This window comes from Rousettus aegyptiacus, unplaced genomic scaffold (assembly GCF_014176215.1).
Source record: "Rousettus aegyptiacus isolate mRouAeg1 unplaced genomic scaffold, mRouAeg1.p scaffold_m13_p_3, whole genome shotgun sequence".
NCBI lineage: Eukaryota > Metazoa > Chordata > Mammalia > Chiroptera > Pteropodidae > Rousettus > Rousettus aegyptiacus.
This window is the reverse complement of record NW_023416306.1, coordinates 2669535-2687524: the sequence shown is the minus strand read 5'-3', so window position 1 is coordinate 2687524 and position 17990 is coordinate 2669535. Positions and strand designations below refer to the sequence as shown.

The following is a 17990-nucleotide window of genomic DNA, read 5'->3' as shown; positions in this document are numbered from 1 at the left end:
AAAAGTACACATTATAAAAAAAAATACACATTAGAGAGATTTATTCAGGTCAAATAATTTAAGGAAACCCAGTAGAATGAATGAAAAAGGCAAATGTCACCAGATTTTATCTCCGGGAAAAGGCACGGGCCCGTCGCAGTTCCGGCTGCTCCGTATTGTGCTTATTTGTGTAAAAGCTTTGAGAGGAAGTCGTGTTTCCTTCCTGCTGCTTTGAGGTGGGGGGGCAGTGCGTGCCAAGGGCCTTCGTTCCTGTCACGGGATCTGGGCCGCCAGTTCTGGACACTCCCTGGGCTGCGGGCAGCCGGGTGCAGCAGACTCCGCCGGGAGTGCGCCTGAGGGTCGGGCGCCAGCCCCTTGGGGCCAAGCAGAAGCGAGCTGCCAGGCTTCAGAACGAAGGGCTCAAAGGGGCCGGCCTCGTCAGAACCGCGGGGCCCGGCCAGGCGTGCGCGCCCGGTGTCCTGTGCGGCTGCTTTGCCCTCGACAGCCGAGGTGAGGGGCCGCGTGGAAATGTGTCAGGAATGACGGCTTTGTCAAAAACGGAAACCTGGGGGGCGTCTGGTGATCGTGGGGCGATGAGGGCATGGCCGCGGCTCAGGAGGACGTCTGTCAAAGCGCAGGAAGCGTCCCGTGACTGTCCCCGTGATGGGCCTGTCCCCGCCAGGCCACGGTCTCGGTGGGAGGATTTGCAGAGCCCCACGGCATGGACAGGAGAACACCGGGCTCAGGAAAGATCCACAGTCTAGAGCAGCATTTCCTCCAAACCAGTGGCTCTCCACCCGAGGCGACACACGCAGCCTCCTGGGGGGCACGTGGCTGTGACATCTGCGGGGGGGGGGGGGGCGGGCCGGGTGCCGTGTCAGCGGTGCTGTGACTGGCAAACCCTGCTGGACGTGATGCCTTCAGGAGTCGGGGAGTCGGTCTGGGCGGTGGCAGGTCATGCGGGAGCCCCGCTTCACTGTCACCAGGGTCGGGCTCCCGCAGCCCACCCCGCAGCGCCTGGGACCCTGATGCGCATCGTGGCTGCTCAGTCGTGCTGAGCGAGGGCGATGGGAGACTCGATCGGCTCAGACAGATTGATTGGCTTTGACATTCCCACGTGCAGGCAGGTCTCCTTGATGGACACAGGCGTCCGGTGGTCAGTGCTTGGAAAGGAGCAAGAGCTGGCTGGGCAGGAGGAAGGCTGAGGGGCCGTCTGTCTTTTCCAAAGTGGAGAGGGGAGGGGTCCATCGGTTGAGCCAGAGCCCCGGAGAAAGCCTGGGGGATCGGCCTTAGGGCCCTGGGGCAGGATGCCAGCCCTGCAGGGATCTTCCCTGAGGCTGCGGATACAGGAGAGAGAAACCTCCCCAGCCCCACACGCTCCCAAGACACTTCCTGCCTTGAAGCAGTAATTGCAAATGCTCTTTGGAGCAGTGATTTTTCTATTTCAGTGCAAATATTTCTGTTAGAGTCTTTTAAAAAGGTCTGCCTGCCCTCTCCACAGAAGAGTTAGGAAATGGTAGTGGCCTGAGGCTGTCGCAGCTCACGGGGCCAGCGGGGAGCCAGGGGGGCGGGACAGGCTGGGGGTGGCTAAGGCCGTAGTGTGGGGAGGGCGGGAAACCCAGCGTGTGTGCATGTGGGCACGTGTGTGCTTGTGTGTACGCACATGTGCACTCTGTGTGCCGCTTATAGAGAAGTAGAACTTATGACCAAAAGCTTCACTATATATATAGGTCCTGGGTGCGCATGTGTGTGCGCACACGTGTGCTTCCTGTGTGCGTGTGCATGCATGTGTGCTTCCCATGTATGTGTGTGTGCATGCACATGTGCTTCCTTGTGTGCATGTCTGCGTGTGCATGTCTGCGTGTGCATGTGCTTCATGCGTGTGCTTCTCGTGTTCATTGTGTGTGCGTACACTGCGTGTGTGCTTCCTTTATGTACACGTGCCTGTAAACATGCACACATGTGCTTCCTGTGCGTGCGTGTCCACATGTGCACACGCCGACATGCATGCATCTTGCATGTGCGTGTGCGTGTGAGGGGGCGCGCATCTCCACGTGTGGCACCTGCGTTGGGGGGCGTCCACCCAGATCGCTGATGTGGAACGATGGCAACCGGAAACCCTGCGGCCTCGTCGCCCCTTCCCCCGCCATGGGGAGAAGGGCCACTCGTGGGTGCTGGGGGGCGGCCGCAGAGAAGGGAGAGAGGCGGGTGTGCCCGCGGCCCCCCACGAGGCCGCGCCTCCTCACCGGCCCGGCCCCGCCCCTCGAGGGGCTCGACGGTGGGGCTTCCTGGCGGGCTCCTTGCTTCCTGCCAGAACTGCTGTTCACCTGGTGTGCTTGGCCGAGCTCGGGCGTCTGCAGAACAGGAAATGTCAGACAGAAAGCGATACCGACTTCAGGCGGTCCCGGCTGGAAGCAGCGGGACAGCGTCCGGTGCCACTCCACCCGCGACCTGCGTCTGGGCTGCCTCGGCCTCCGCCTCAGCGTTGAGAGGGGACAGCCAGGCTTTCCTTATGCTCATGGAGCCTGGGGGCCAGGACTTCCAGCCCAGCAGTGGGCTGGCTCTGCCTCTGTCCTGCCGTGCTGGAGGTGACCCGAGGCCGGACCGTCGCACCGTGGGTGAGGACAGCTGGGCTTGGCCACAGCTGTTGATCAGAGCACCTGCTCGTGGCCTCTCCACCTGGTGCGGGCAGAACCGCCTGGTGTTTGCTGACCCACCTCCGAGCCCGTGGCCACCCTGCTGCCGTCCTGTGTCGGAGGAAGCTGTCACAGCCTGCCTGCCTTCCAGGAGTGAGACGGAGACCCTGCCTCTCAGTGGGAAGAGGCTCACCCCCTTGGGGCATGTTTTGTAGCTGCTACACCCGAGTCCCTAAGACCTCTTTAAGGCTGGAACATAGCCTCGCGCACTTTTAACAAAGAAACACACTCCCGTTCTTGTGTCTGGGCACAGAGAGGACCAGCCCTGGAGCACCAGGAATGAATGCTGAGATCAAGGGCCCCCCAGAAAACCTGCAGCTCCCCAGATCTGGAAACCACCCCAGGCTTCAGAGCTGGGTCTCCTGCTGAGCGCCTGAAAGCACTTTTACAAATAAAGTGACGCGACGTTCACACAACGCGAGTCCATTCTGCAGTGCGGAGCATCTGCCTTCGCCGTCAGGTCCCCGAGTGTTTTATCGGCACCTGTGGAAACCCCGTGCCGGCCCCGGGAGCCGCCCGTCCGGGGTCTGTCTCTCTGGGTTCACTCAAAGGGAACTGCCCGCCCTGTGACCTCCTGTGTCCGGCTTCGTCCCCCCGGCGTTCTAGGCTTTGTCCACGAGCCAGGTGTTGGACCTCCAACTGGTAGTGGACGGACACTCACGTTATTTCCGCATTTTGGTTGCTGTGAGTGCTGCCGCTCTGTACAGCACGTAGAAGTTTTGGTGTGAATATCTGTTTTCAATTATTTTTGAAAAGTGCTCAAAAAATAAAAATAAAAAAAGAAAGAAAGAAAAAATAGAAGAGGGCCACTGTGCGGCCCTCACGGGGACAGAAAGCCGATGGTCACGCAGGGATCGGCCATGAAGCAGGAGCAGCCCCAGGCCGCTTCTGTGGGAAAGGCAGCTGGGGACCTCTCGCAGAGTCACCCCAGAAGGCAAGTTCACCTGGCTGGAGGTGCCCAGAGGCGAGTCCATCTCCGCGTGGCCTGGTCCTGTGGGGACAGAGGCCACCGGTCTGCGTGATCCAGGCCGTCCCTGTTTGTGACTGGGTGACTACAGGCCCCTCGGCGGGGAGGCTCGGAAAGTAAGTGTCTGTCAGCTCAGAGCCACTGTCGTGATACTCATGGGGCCAGAAGGGGCTGTCAGCCCCAAACCCGGAAGACCCTGGGGGCCACGAGGTGGCTGCACTGGTGGCCCCACAGCCTGGCTGCGGAAGAGGGGCCGGCCAGGGAGCCTGGTCTGGGCGGTGGGGACGCCAGGGCTGGTGCCGGCAGGCGGAGCCTGCGGTGGCTGTGCCCACGCTCGAGCCGCGTCGTTGCCGAAGGGTCGGCGCCTGCCGGGCCGGCCCTGAGCGCCAGCTGCGGTCTGCCCCGGGCCCAAGGAGAGCCGAGGCAGGATGGAAGGGGGCGGGGGCTTTGTCTGCTTCTCGGGTGTCATGGTTATGGACCGAGCTCTGTCCCCACGATTCTCGGGACTCGAAGCCCTAACTCCCAATGGGCCAGTGGTACGTGGAAGTGGCTGGAGTTGGATGAGGCCCCAAGGGTGGGTTTGCTCCCCCAACCACGTCCCAGGGAGAGGCCCCGTGAGGACACGGTGAGGCGGGGCGTCTGCATGCAGGGGGCGGAGCCTCGCCGGACACCCACCTGCTGGCCCCTTCGTCTGGGACTTCTGCAAGGCAGCCTCCATGCCAGCCCAGCCTGCGGCGTCTTGTGACAGCGAGCAGGTCAACGCGGCCCCTCCTTCCAGAGGGGAACTCTGGCAGCCGGGAGAGCCGTGGCTGACTCGGGTGGGTTTCCTGGGGGCCAGGAGGGACCCCAGCCCGCCTCCAGGGTAAGAGGGGGGCCAGCGTCAGATTCTGCATTTAACATTTGATGTTTTGGCATTCATTTTTGATTTTAAAATTATGCTAAAATTAAAAAAGGTCTCGATTACTGAGTTTCCTGGTGTCCTCTTAAATCGCCCTGTGCTCAGGGCCAGAGCCTCACCCGGCCCGTTTATGACGGCCTCGGAGCCAGGTGACGATGGCTCTGTCCCCTCCCACAGAGATGTGGGCTCTGGCCTCTGGGTGACAGGGCTCCCTGCCGAAGAGCTTGGGCGCAGGGAGCGGAGTGTCCAGCAGGGGGCAGTCACGCCCCACTTCAGGGTGGTGTCAAGGGCGAGGATCCTTGTCCCTTAAATGCTTGAAAATCCAGTCCCCCGCCCACAGCCAGCCCTGGGGAGGCCAGCCCGGAAGCGCCCCTCCCCCGCCACCCGGGGATGTCTCCGAAGTGCTCCGGCCGCTCCCTTAGCCTGTGTGTCCCCGTCCCCTGGGGGGGAGCAGGGAGGTCCTGCCCGCTTTGCTCTGCGCCCTGACGGCCAGGTGCTGCCAAGGCTGGGTGTTCTGTGCCCCGGGGGCTGAGAGGGCTTGGAGGGGTGTCGGCACCCGGGTCCCGTGGGTGTCCTGCCTCCCGCGTGGACCGCTTCCCAGGTAAGCGCCACTCGGGGCCCCGGGGGAGGACGGTCTGCTCTCTGTCCCCTGTCCCCTGGACCCCTGGTGATCAGACGCAGACCTCAGAACTGCTCCTTGACCTATGACCCCCAGGCTTCTGATTCTGGCTCGAAACCAGGCTGCGGGTGGGGGGGGGGGTCACCTGCCCGCAGGCTGCTCCTAGGGGTGGCAGGGGGTCGCCTGGGTTGTGGTGGCAGGTAGGCCAGTCCTCAGTTGCCCTCCGTGGCCCCTGGCCAGGATGGAGCTCGTCGTCCCTGGGGAAGGCTGAGGGCCCTGGGCCCTGAGTGCCCGTGCCACGGCGTGGACGGGGCCTGCCGGCAGGACCTCCTACCCATGGAGGGCCGGGGTTGGACAGCCGCTGGGGGGACCTTGTGCGTGGGACCTCAGCCCTCCGAGGCCGAGGCTCTCCTGGACCACTGTGCCGGGCCCGGACTGGGCCAAAGCCGGAGGGCGGGTCAGCCGCGTGCCCGCACGCCACCGGCAGGGGCCACGGCCAGTGCTGGAGGGAGCTCATCCACGGGCATCGGACCAGGCCGCGGCGGCTGGCGTCCGCCGGCGTGTGACAGAGCTGTGTGGGAAGCCAGAGGCGGCGGGCGGCGTGCAGTGCGGGCGGTCCGGGCGGGGGGCAGGTGCGTGAGGGTGCGCAGCGCTCTGGGGTTCGGGGCTCACGGTGTTCACCAGGTCGTTAGTTCACGTGAACGAATGCGCGGGCGAGTCCGTCGGCACACGGAGGAGGCCGCGCGCGGCCCGCGGCGGTGAGTCGCAGGCCAGGAGCGTGTGTCCTCTGCTTCTGCGCCCGAGTCCAGACGTGGCGGACGGACATGAGCGCCACCCCCCAGCCCGCAGAGTCACATGACGCCGACGGCGTTCTGCTGCCCACGCCGGCCAGGGCCCCGGGCGTAGCAGGGACAGCTGGCCCGAGGCCACACGGCGACCTGGGGGCAGCACCGGCCAGATCCTGGCCTTCTGCCTGCTGGCCAGCTCCCGGGCACCAGTCACAGGACGGAAATGGCTTCAGGGTGGAGGAGCTGTGGGCGAAGGGTTTAGAACAGTTTCGATGGGGTTTCCAAGGCCCGGTCAGTCTCAGAGGGAAAGGGAAGCGGGGGGCTCTGGGGAGTCCCGTTGTCACGGGGTCGCCTGTGGCCTCCGCCCGCAGGGCCAGCTCGCGGGAACGCCTCCACTGCTGGCGTTCTGGGGAGTCAGTCCACTTGCGGAGCCCGGTTCCGGCCGGCCGTGGACGTGGGCGTGAGCCGCTTCCTTGGTGTGACGATTTCCGGTCCCAAACGGCTGCAGAGAAGGGGTTCCGGAGACAGAGACGCCCCACTCGGCTCTTTCTCATACTGAGCACGAGGCGGGGGGCAGGAGGGGGCAGGAATGTCACGGGGCAGTGCAGGGTCCACACGTCGTACGCTCTGACTTGCCCTGAGCCGTGTTTTGGCAGAGTTTTCCAAGCGTGCCACTCAGAACACCCGCTGGCCAGCAGGCCTGGCCTGGCCTGGCCAAGGGACACGGGTTCCCGGGGACGCCCGTGAGGCGGGTTTGGGAAGCACTGGCCGAGGTGGAGTCGCCGCGCCCCGGTCAGCCCTGGCCCGCCCAGCCCTGCGTCTCCGCACTCTGCGAGTTGCCGTGGGCGCTGGGTGTGGAAATTCTCAGGCTCACCTGACCCGAGGGACGCTTCTGGGCAGACGCCTGAAGGAAGCCGCTGTGGCGCCCCCGCCTGGCCGCGGTGTCCCTGCCCTCTCTGGGTCTCCAGGGAGCGGCTGCCATTCGCGATGGGACCCCGCCCTGCCTGGCTGGGGAGCTGGCCTCCCCTGGGGGAAGCAGAAGGGGCCGAGCTGCTGGCCGTGTGTGCCCAGCGGACCAGGGCGGGCGGCCCACCCCGAATCATGGCAAATGTCCTCAGAGGGGTCTTGGCACGCTTCCTGCCAGGCGCCGTCCCCTGTTCTGTCCCCTCGGCCACCACCCTCTTCCACTAGGTTTTGAGAACTTACCAGAGGTCAAAGCTCCTGCCTCAATGCCTGCGGTGGGGGACATTGCTCAATTTTCAGAGGGAACATGCAGGCTCGGACAAGCGAAGCCTGTCACCGTGGAGAGTCACGGTGGAAGGGGATCGGGGTCTCCAACTCTGAAATCCACGCTCTCCCCGCTACTGCCCGCGGGAAGCTGTTGATGACACAAGTCCTAGCCCTAGGGGGGGAGAAGGCTGCCAGGGCCCTGCTGACCCTGTTGGGGTCACCTGCTCCCCAGCTTGTGGGGACACAGCCATGCGCTGGGGGGAGCCACCGGCCCCGGGGCACAGATACGCCTGGCGCTTGACCAAGCGCAGAGTCGGTCGATCGCTGACCCCTCGCTGGTCGGCAAAGTTGGGCACCGGGAGCGCTGTGGGCAGCCGGATATGTCTCCTCTGGGGACAGGAAGCCGAAGCCGGGCGTTGGCCTGTGCTGGGCTCAGAGCACCCCGTCACCTGTATGAGTCCTGGCAAAGGCTGGTGGCCTCGGCGCTTCTGGCTTGGCCTCTGGAACTCGCCCACCCGCCCCAGGAGGGCACATGGCCCCGCGGCCTCTTGGGCAGTGGCTTTGAAGGTGGCGAGACTTATAGCGACCAAGACTGGGACTCGGACCAGGCCAGAGTCAGGGCCCCTTTCAGGAGACAGTGACATTCCCTTACAGCCACAGGGGGTGCGTGTATAAGCAGAGTCACCACGAGGAGTTAGCCCTGGGATTACAGAAGGCGGTGAGTTCCAGAATCTGCAGTGGGCAAGTTCAAGGGCCAGTGAGGGCCTCCGTCGCAGCCCGTCTGAGAGCAGGAAAATGCGGAGGGGCCGGCTCGGAGCAGTCAGGCGGGGGAGACCCCGCCTCACCCACAGGAAGGTCGGCCTTTCCGGGCTGCTCAGATCGTCACCAGATTAGACGAGGCCCCCCACACCGGGGAGGGCAGTCCGAACGCCAGCCTCACCCAGAAGCACCCTCCCGCGCACAGAACGAGGTCTGGCCAGGTGTCCGGGCACCCTGTGGCCCCCGCAGGTAAGGCCAGCATCACCCCGTTGATCAGGAGTCCCTCACCGAAGACGGGTCAGAGCCAGGGCATGACGTGGCCTCAGTAGAGTGAGAGGCGAAAGCGAAATGTGACCCGCAAGCAGATGCCCAGGCTGTGCGCTGCTCTGTCCTCTGTGCCCAGCCACTGGTCACGGGGTGCAGAGCACGGGGTGGCCTTCTCCCCGTGAGGCGGTCTTTCCTTCAACAAGGAGCGTGTGGGGGCAGCTGCTGGGACCCCAGTGTGGAGCCGTCCTTCAAGTCGGAAGAGAGCGGGGGCGGGGCTGTGAGGCCGTGCCCCCCCCCACCCCCGCCGGGGTCCCCAAACCCCTGTCGTCCTCACGCTGGCAGTACTGGTCCCCGCAGGAGCCCGCCGCCACCGCAGGACCCCCGGCCCCACTCGCAGCTCCCAGCTTCCTCCAGAAAGCTCTCCCGCTGGAGCCCCGGCCCTGGCCGGGGTGCCCCTGCTCCCCCGTCACCCCCTCCTCCGCCCAGGCACCACCCAGTCGCCCCGCCCACCGGCTCTGCCTCTGCACGGCTGTCCCCGTCACCCTGCTTTTGCCCTGGGTTGCCCCCACCCTCCTCCTCGGACTTCGTGATGGCCTCTTCCCCAGGCAGGGTCCTCCCCGGGCCCCCAGAGTCCTCCCCCTAACTCACCCATCTCCCACGCTCACCGCCTGCTCAGAGCCCAGAGCTCCCAGGCCCAGGCCCTCCCAGAGTGGCCGCTGCTGACCCCTCCCCACTCGCCCCTGTGACCCTGGCTCCTGTGACCCCTGCAGCCTGTCCAGCCTGGCCTGTCCCCACCCCACCCTGCAGGCTCTGGTGGGATGCACCCCTTCTCGAGGCTCCCATAAGACCCCGGGCACACCTCCCTGCTGGGGTGACCACTGCTCAGGTCACACATCTGTCCCCAGACCAGTCGGCCTGAGGGCAAGGCCTCTGAGCCTGGTTCCAGGAACAGCCCTTGGCACATGATTGGTACCAGGTAGATGTGGGTTGAGTGTGCAGACAATGACCCTGGGCCCCGGAGCGTGACAATGACCCTGGGCCCCGGAGCGTGAGCATCCCAGCAGCTTGTACTCAGGGACACTGGAGGTGTCCTCTGGTTTGGCTCCCAACATTTCGTCCCCTGGAGGCAATCCTTCCCCTGACCGCAGGAGCTCACCTCAGGCTGCACTTGGCCTCCGTGGCACCCCTTTCGGACCCATCTGCCAGGCCCCCGAAGTCTGCTTCCCACAGCCCATCCCCTGTGCAGGGCCGGGAGTGCCTTGCCACCAGTCAGGATGGGCAGTGACGGCCAGCCCTCGACTGTCCACGAGAGGGCGCCGGGAGCCCGTCCACTGGTGGCTGAGAGGCCTGAGGGATGGGCGGGAGGGCGCGTGGCTCCTGACGGGCGGGGCATGGGGCGGGCGTGGGGCGAGGATGGATACCCGTGTGTGCACACGCGTGTGCGGGCGTGTGCTGGTCCACACGGACACCAGGGCCTGGGGTGGGGGAAGGGGGCACTTGAGCCCGGAGAGTGGTGGGCCAGGGCAGCCAGGCCGTCGGGGGTGTGAGCAGAGTCCCTGTGGGCCAGGGCAGGAGGGGCAGCCCCAGGTGGGAGGCCTAGCTTGGTGTCCCCTCTGTGTGGCTTCAGGCCGGGCCCCTGCCTCCCTGGGCCTGAGTCCACAGGTGCTGCCTCTGCCCAGCAGAGGGAGTGACCGACTCACGGGAAAGACGGGGCGCTTGGGCCCTAGGGCACCTATGTCTGTGTCTGGGGCTCGTCTGGGAAGCCTTGTCCTCCCACCAAGGTCCTGCCGGACCCCTCAACCATCTGTTTTGTGCGAAGGGGCCGGCGGCCAGGTGAGGTGGGAGCAGGGCCCAGGCGCAGGGGGCCACGATGGCATGGGGAGAGCATTTCCTGCAGGTGGTCCAGGCCAGGGAGGCGCGGCTGGGCGGGGCGGGCGGTGGGAAGGGGCAGGAGGTGGGCGTCTGTCCGCAGTGGAGTCAGATCCTCTAGGGACAGAGAAAACCCTGTGAGACATCCGGAGGTGGCCGCCCCTCCCTGTGAGAGATGGGTGGGAAGACGTGGCCGTGAGGGCGTGAGAGGGAGCAAGGTCGGGTGAGGTGGACGGCGGGTCCTCCGTGGGATGTGGAGGCTGGACCGAGACGGGCCGGGAGCTGGCACAGGAGGAGGGAGCAGCCGTGATGGGCCTGGTGTCACAGCCTCGGGGCAGCTCCGGCCCCGCCGAGCAGCAGGAGGCCAACGAGGGCTCCTGGCTGGGCCGCGGCGCGAGGGCTGGTGGACCGTGGTCAAGCAGACGGGCTCGGGAGGGCCGCCCTCTCCTCTGAGGGAGGGGCACGACCACCGGTTCTCACCCTCCATCACCAGCCCCGGCCCAGGCCAACGCGTCCCTGCCAGGCTCTCCAGCCTCTGGGCCTCCCCTCAACAGTGGGTTTCCTCCTGGCCCCACGGGAGGCTCAGATCTGGCCCATCCGCTTTGCCAGCACTGGAGTCCTGCCCTGTGGCCTCCACCCGTGGCCGATGCAGCCCACGAGGGTGGGGACCCCCTGCTCCATCCGAGCCGAGCTCCAGGCCCCAGACGTGGCTTGCACCAGGCACACAAAAGGATTTACCGAATGAATGAATGAACGAACAAATGAATGAATGAATGAAAACTCTGCTGCTGCTGCTGCTGGTGAGGTGAGTCACTCGGAACCTCGGCATCTTCTAAATACTGATGAGAATGGCATTTGCTGTGGACGGGCAAAACAGGTGAAGGCTCAGGGCAGCGCGGGGCACACAGCTGTCACCGTGTGGCCCGATCGTTACTACCACGGCCACCGCTAGCGCCACCTTGGACCCCTGCCTAAGCTGACCACGTGCCAGGGGCCCACAGGACTGTCACGTCCACCAGGCACCTCGAGGAACAGGGAGTGTCATCCGAAAGCCCGGGTCATCGTGGCCGTGGACAGGGCGTGGGTGCAGCTCCCGGGCAGCGCTGAGGGCACGGGCCTGAGGCCGGCCGTGGCCCTGCTGGGGCGCCCGCCGCTCTGTGCCCAGCCGGGCGTGCACGGCTCCCCGCGGAGTGACTTGGCACCAGGCGTGCTGGAGGAAGACAGCGCCTCGCCTCCCCGCCAGGCTGGACGCCTCCGGAATGCATTTTAATCTGTTCCAACTTGACACAAAATCCCCAGCCCTCCTCGAGAAATTAGGTCACCAAGCAAAGAAATCCTTAGCTGGCACAAACGCACAGTCCTTTCCCATCAAATGCCCCGTATTCTTTGATCACACCAAAGGTTCCGACAGGCTGTCCCCCCGGACGCCTGGTCTCGTGCTCGGAAGGTTCCAGAAATGGCCGGGCCCTGGGGAGTTACAGGGCAGCTCTCGAGCAGAGTCCTTCATCCCTGGAGCAGAACTAGGCCTGGGCGGGGGGCCGTGGGGGGGGGATTCATCTCTACTTCTGTGCTTCAGGGGAGGCGAAGGTGGGGTTCAGAGCAGGGAGGGGCTCGTCCAGGGTCACACAGCACTCCAGAGCTGGGACAGCACCAAAGCTCCCTGCGTCCAGTGCGCCAGGTGCTGAGACCTCTCTGGGCTTGGCTCCCTCACCTGTGAATGGGGTGACCATCCCTGTCTCTCAGGAGTTTGAGAGCGACGGGGTCCATGTGTCCCAGGAGCCCACAGACTTCTGGGGACGGGCTCTTTGTACCTGTAGGTCCCTGAGCCTTCCTCCTGCTAGGAGCATGTAGGTCCGTCAGGTGGAGTTTTGAGTCCCTCCGCGTCATCAGGCGATGGGGAGACCACCAAGATGGGTGTGAAGTTGGCGGCGGGACCTCAACTTCTGTTTCTGACGACATCCCCTGAGGTCGGCACCTTCACGAAGGCAGGGCTGCTGGGGCTGCCGGGACCTGCATCCGGGCTCCGTTCCTCCCGGCCCGGGCTCTGCCCGCGGTGGTCCCGCTGGCCCGGGTGCTGTCCTCCCGCCGGGGCTCCAGGCCCTGCTTCTGTCCACTTCCTGCTTTTCTGCCAGCACGCGTGTGTCCGTGCACCCATCCGTCCCGCCCGTCCACCGTCCACTCATCTTCCCATCCGCCTCTCCATCCCTCCATCCTGTGCACTCATCTGCTTGTCCACCCACTATTCATCCACCCTTCCATCCTTCTGTCCTTTTGTCTGTGTGTTCATCCAGCCATGCAACTGTGTGTCTGTACATCCATCCACCCGCCCATCACTCATCCACCCACCACCATCCCTCCATCTATCATCCATCTGTCCGTCCGTCCATCATCCATCCATCCGTCCGTCCGTCCATCCATGCGTCCATCTATCCATGTGTCCCTCATTCCAGAAACATTTTTCCTAAGTTGCACATGCTGGTTTAAGGCCGGGAGTGGGTAGGAAGAGATACAAAGGGAAAAAAACAGACGCCATTGCCATTTCTGCCCTCACAGAGCCACCGCCTGGTGGTGGCGGCGGAGGAGGAGATGGCTTCCTCCACCAAAGCGGGTCGGCAGGGCGAGGGCAGCACAGGTGCTAAGGGAACCAGAGGACCCACGCCTGCCGGTGGTGGAGGGGTGGGGCAGTGCCTGAGGAGGGCCCCCTGGAAGAAGGGCGGCTGGGCTGACTCCAGAGGCCTGCCACGGTGTCCCCTGGCACGGAGTGGAGGAGGCGGCACGCAGAAGTCTGTGTCGACTGCCCACACGGGGCGGTGCCACCAGCCTGCCCACGAGCCATCTGCCTTGTTCCTCCCTCCTCCCAGCGAGCGCCTGCGAGCTGCCTAGCTCCCGGCACAGTCGCCAGCTGCCCACGTGGGCCCTGGCATCCTTCCCCACAAAACGCCAGGGCTCTGGAGGCCCGGTGGAGAGCGGCTGGGCCTGGGGAGCCCAACAGGACCAGAGGGACGCTCCTCCTGGGGACGCTGCACTTTACAGTTGACTGGGGGCTCCCATACCCAGGGTCCAGTTTCACTCTGTGACCGTCCTGGGCGGTGGCAAGGCAGTAGCCGTCGCCGCCTCCTGGACGTGGAAACTCATGGTCCGAGGAGTTGGTGACTTGTCCCCAGGCCCAGAGCCCCCAGGGGCAGGGCTGAGCCTTCTCTTCCGTGGGACATACTATCCGTGCGGTCCGGAGGAAAGGCTTGCCCACTGGAAAGTGGGAGCCGGGGCTGGGCGTGGCTTCGGGGCGGGGCGGGGCGCAGGGGGCGGGGCGTGGACGGGAGGGTGTGGAGGACGCAGGCGCGGGCCGCCCACAGCGCACGCTCTTAGGACAGCGTCAGCCCTTTGCGCAGCGTGGTGAGCATCTGCCCAGCCTCCCTTTGCTGCCCATGGATTCCTCCCCCATCACCCTTTCACCCACGTTTATTGAGCGCCTACTATGTACCTGGTCCTGTGCCACGGGGCGAGTCGCTAGCAGGAGGGGCGGGAGAAGGTCCCCTGTGGTCTGGCTGAAGACGGGGCTGGATTGGGAAGACAGGCTCGGAGGTGGGGCGCCGGGCATCTGCCGGGCACAGAGGCCAGGAGAAAAGGCGGGGCATGCAGCCTTCCAGAGAGACCCTCCATCCAGAGGCGCAGGCCTTGCCTGGGGCCGTCCAGATCTCCGATTCCTTTTCCCCTCTTCCAGGCTTGCTCTTTGTCCAGCTCTGCTCACAGACAAGCCTGGTGTGCCTCGTGCAGGATGAGAACTGAACAGCTAGGGGCCTGGAGGGGGGCGGCCCAGCCTGCCTGCCGGTAGCTGAGGGTGCTGACTGACCGTGGGCTCAGACCCAGAGCCTCAGGGAGCGAGGACCGTACTCGGCCTCACTGCCCTGCTGGAGACGGGTGACCCGGGCGCAGAGCTGGTCCTCCTGCAGGACGCTGCCGCAGTGGGAGGGTGGTGAGCAGGCTGGTCTCGCGGGCCCCTTGGCGCTGCCCTCTTCTCCACTGGGGGTCCCAGGAGGTGAGGGGCGGCCCCCCTTCCTGATGGGGAGCCTCCAAAGAGCCTCCTCTTGTTCCTGGTGGTCTCGATGTCCCCGTTTGGAATGACCCCCTCTCTCAGGGTGGTCCCCGTGGAGACGGGGCAGGGCCAGGGACTAAGGGGACAAGTGGGAAATCAATGTTCTCCGATGCGAAGGAGACGAGACCCCCTAACCTCGCAGCCAGTCTTTCCTCCCAAGGGGGCATGTGGGCTTCGTGGGGTGGGGCGTGGGAAGAGGGGTGGAGGGTGGGATCCCGGCTGAGAGCGTCCACCGGTCCTGTGTCCGCAGCAGCCAGCGGGCGGGCAGCGTGGCAGTCCAACCAGAAGGAGCGGAGAGGAGGTGGGGGAGTCTGGACGTTCTCTGGGGTTAGGCAGCACGGGGCGCCTGAGCATCTGCGGGTGTGGGAGAAGGAGCAGGCAGCAGAGGGGCTGGATGAAGCTGCCCTGTGCCCCGTGATTGGACCGTTCCATCTTTTCTTAAGAAGCACCAGTGAAGGCCTGGATTTCTTTTATTAATAAATTTTGGCTGCTGGACTATTGAGTTTTCCAACGTGATCCCAGCCGAGACTGGGCTCCCTGGGCCCCTTGGATATGTTGGGGTGTCATGAAGAGCACGCGGCAGAGGGGCGTGGTGACCTGGAGCGGGTCCCCTGCTTCCTAGGAGGGTCTGCCTGTTTCCAGCAGCGAAGCTGAGAAACTGCCGGGGGCGGGGCGGGGCGGGGTGGGGTGGGGTGGCAGGGGCGGGCACAGAGGTCTGCAGTGATTCCCCGTGAGGCGGGGCTCCTGCCCCGCGATGCTCCAGCCGGCAAGGGTAACTGGCTGCCGTGGGTGAGGACAGGCCGCCGCCCTCCAGCCTTTCTCCCGCGAGCTGCTTCTCCGTGTAAACCCCTCCCTGGGCAGAACTCCCGCTCCTCATAACCTCCCGGTCATATTTATTTTATTCTGTTGCTTTGATCTATGAGACGCCTGTCCGTCCCCAGGAACTTACTTTCTCTGATGGTGCTGGCTCTGCCTCGCCTTTTAATCGTGAAATATGGTGGTTAAACGTTTCATGGGCTGGCGGTAAATTTTTATCGGGGGACCTACCGGCTGGAGGTCAGCGGCTGGGCTTGTCTCTCCTGGGGCTCAGAGAAGCCGACGAGGCTGGGAGACGCCAAGCCAGAGGGATGTGCACCACCTCTGTGCAGAGGTAGCTGCCTCAGGGCCCTAACACTGCGGGTCCCGCGGAAGTGGAGGCCGGGCAGGGGGTGGGAGAGAAGGTCAGGCTGCGGGGCTTCCCTGCCACGGCAGGCTGCTTATGATGCCAGAGACGGAAATACGCTGGGGAGAGCCCAGGGTTCTCCAAGCATCTTGTCCTCATGTCGCCTGGGCAGACGTGCCCCTTCCTCCTCGCTGGGGATTCCGGACCCTTCTCCTGGCCGGGGATGGATGTCCAGCTCCCCTGCGGGGCCCGTCCTCCTGATGGCCCGCACGCCCCCGTGCCCCAGGCCCGCCCGGCATTGCTCCAAGGAGCGTGAGCGGCCTCCGGTTTATAAACGACCTTCGCAGACCCTGCGTTCTCCACTGTGTCAAGAGGACCAAGAAGTAAGGAAGGTCCTCTCGTGTCGACGGGTCAAATCTGAGGCTGAAAGATGAGGCCCTGGGGGCCTGAGACCCTCCCCTTTTCCTTGACTTCTTCCATTAAAAAATAAAATCACCGTGAGTGATGCTGCTGCTGCCGGTACAGCCCAGACGTGGGCCCGGGCTGGCTCTGCATGGTCAGTGTCCCCAACTTGTGGCCCCACGGAGCATCTGCTCAAAGCAGCAGTGATTTCCAGCCCCTGCTCCCCAAATCCGGACACAGCAACACCGTTTCAAGACAATGCACACTGGCCGGTGAAGGACAGAATTCTCGAGAGGTGCAAACGAATGAGGTGAGCCCCATGGTTTCACCAGCTCACTGACTTGAGGGGGTTCCCAGGCTGTGGCAGGGAGGGGCCCCCGGAGGAGACTGGCGGGACCCCTGAGTGGAGGAGATGGGCTGAGGGCTGGGAGGACCATGGGGCTGAGCCGGAGGAGAGAGGTGCACAGAAAAACACGTGTGTGGGAGACCTGGGGGGGCCCCTCGAGTATTTATCTGCGTGCTGGTCACTGCAAGTGTGTGAGCAAAGATCCTAGAGCCGGGGGAGGCCCGATTGCCAGAAACGACCTGAGGAAACAGCCCTCAGGGCTGACCCTGGGCTGGGGGTCTGTTCGTCCCCACTGGGCAGACGGGAACCTCAGGGTTTGGCGGCCACTGGGGAGATGATAAAAGGCTTCCGTCTCAGGTGGAAGGAATAATGGAGCAGGTGACCCACCCTCCGTCCCACATAAGAAAGCTTGAGAGTGAGCCCTGAGAGGTTCAAACTGTTTCAGAGTAAACGTAAGCCCAACACGAGCTCGAGATTATTTATATGAATAAAAAAGATTCGGGACCTATAACTGAAACTTTACAATGTCAGGCATCCAATAAAAAATTGCCAGGCAACACAAAAAGCAGGAAAAATATGACCCCCAACGAGGAGAGAGAGCAGCCAATGAAACGAACCCGGAACCGGCCCGGACGTCAGAATCGGCAGACGAGGATGTTAAAACGGCTGCCGTAAAACAGCGTTCCACGTGTTCAAAAAGCCAGAGGAAAAACTAAACGTGTTAAGTAGAGGCAAGGGTGCTAGAAAAGAGACCCAAATCCAACTTTTCGAGATGAACACTAGAGTCTGAGATGAAAACTACACAGGATGGTATGAAACGTTGCAGAAAAAAAAAGATTGCCGAGCTTGAAGACGTAGCAATCGGAGACATCCAAAGTGAAACCGAGAGGAAAAACCCCTCAGGTATGTGGACAGCCCACCAAGGAGCTGTGGGCTGCCACCCAATGCACGTGCACTAGGGGTCCCTGGAGGAGGGAAGAGAGGGGAGCAGAAAACACATTTGCAGACATGACGGTCCCTAGCCAAACTTGATAAAGACCATTAACCCCCAGAGAGAGGATGGTCGACGAGCCCCGGGCGTAAGAAGCGCGAAGGAAACTGTGGCAAGGCGCATAGCGACCAAACCGCTCGACCCCGTGATGAAGAGAAAACCAAAAGCAGCCGATGGGAAGAGACGCACTGACCGAGGAGAACGGAGAGGAGGAAGACGGCACATTTCTCGTCGGAAACACGGGAGTCCAGTGGGCAAGAAAAAAAGGGTTGCCAGTCTAGACTCCTACGCCGGTGGACCGTGGGCGTTCTCAGAAACGAAGGCGGAATGACGGCTTTCCAGATGCACGGAGCCCAAATGATGACCAGCGAGCGGCCCGTGCTGCGAGGGGTGTTGGGGGGTGTCTTTCGGGAAGGGGGACCACGGCGCCGAAGGGGGTGTGAATTTGCACATGGGAACACGGACCGCCCGACAAGGAACGACGCGGCCGGATATAAATAAATACACATATTCTTATCATTCGAATGTCTTTCCCAGGAGCGATACCGTCAGGTAGCACCTGTGGAGTGCCCGTCCGCTCCCGGCGTGTTACGTGGTTTGTCACATTCCATTTTCGCAAACCCCAACGCAATTGCCACCTCCCTTCTTACAGATGAGGAAACTGAGGCTTGGAGGGGTCGCGTGACCCGGACCTTCTGGCGAAGAGCGAGGGTCAGCCGAGGGTTGGAATCGGCTCTCTTTCGCTCCCCAGGCTGTGCTGGTCCCCACTTTTGTTGTCTTGAACCGTCCCTGTGTCCCCTCCGAACCCCGTCTATTGGCACGGCCCCCACCCCACCCCATGCTCAGAGCCCCGGGGTCTGGCCCAGGCGAAGGCGGGAGGCTGGGGCCCCGTCCCTTTGAGCCCGGCCGTTTGTAGCCTGCGAA

At 63.7% G+C, this 17990-nt stretch overlaps 1 protein-coding gene across 1 annotated transcript; it reads left to right on the top strand.

The window, feature by feature from the left end:
• The first annotated feature begins 1837 nt into the window (after positions 1–1837).
• Positions 1838–4546, top strand: LOC118600435. Its single transcript, XM_036218267.1, has 2 exons — positions 1838–2768; positions 2929–4546. The coding sequence occupies exons 1-2, from the start codon at positions 2084–2086 to the stop codon at positions 3042–3044; spliced, it is 801 nt and encodes a 266-aa protein (XP_036074160.1). The 5' UTR covers positions 1838–2083; the 3' UTR covers positions 3045–4546.
• Positions 4547–17990: the final 13444 nt, after the last annotated feature.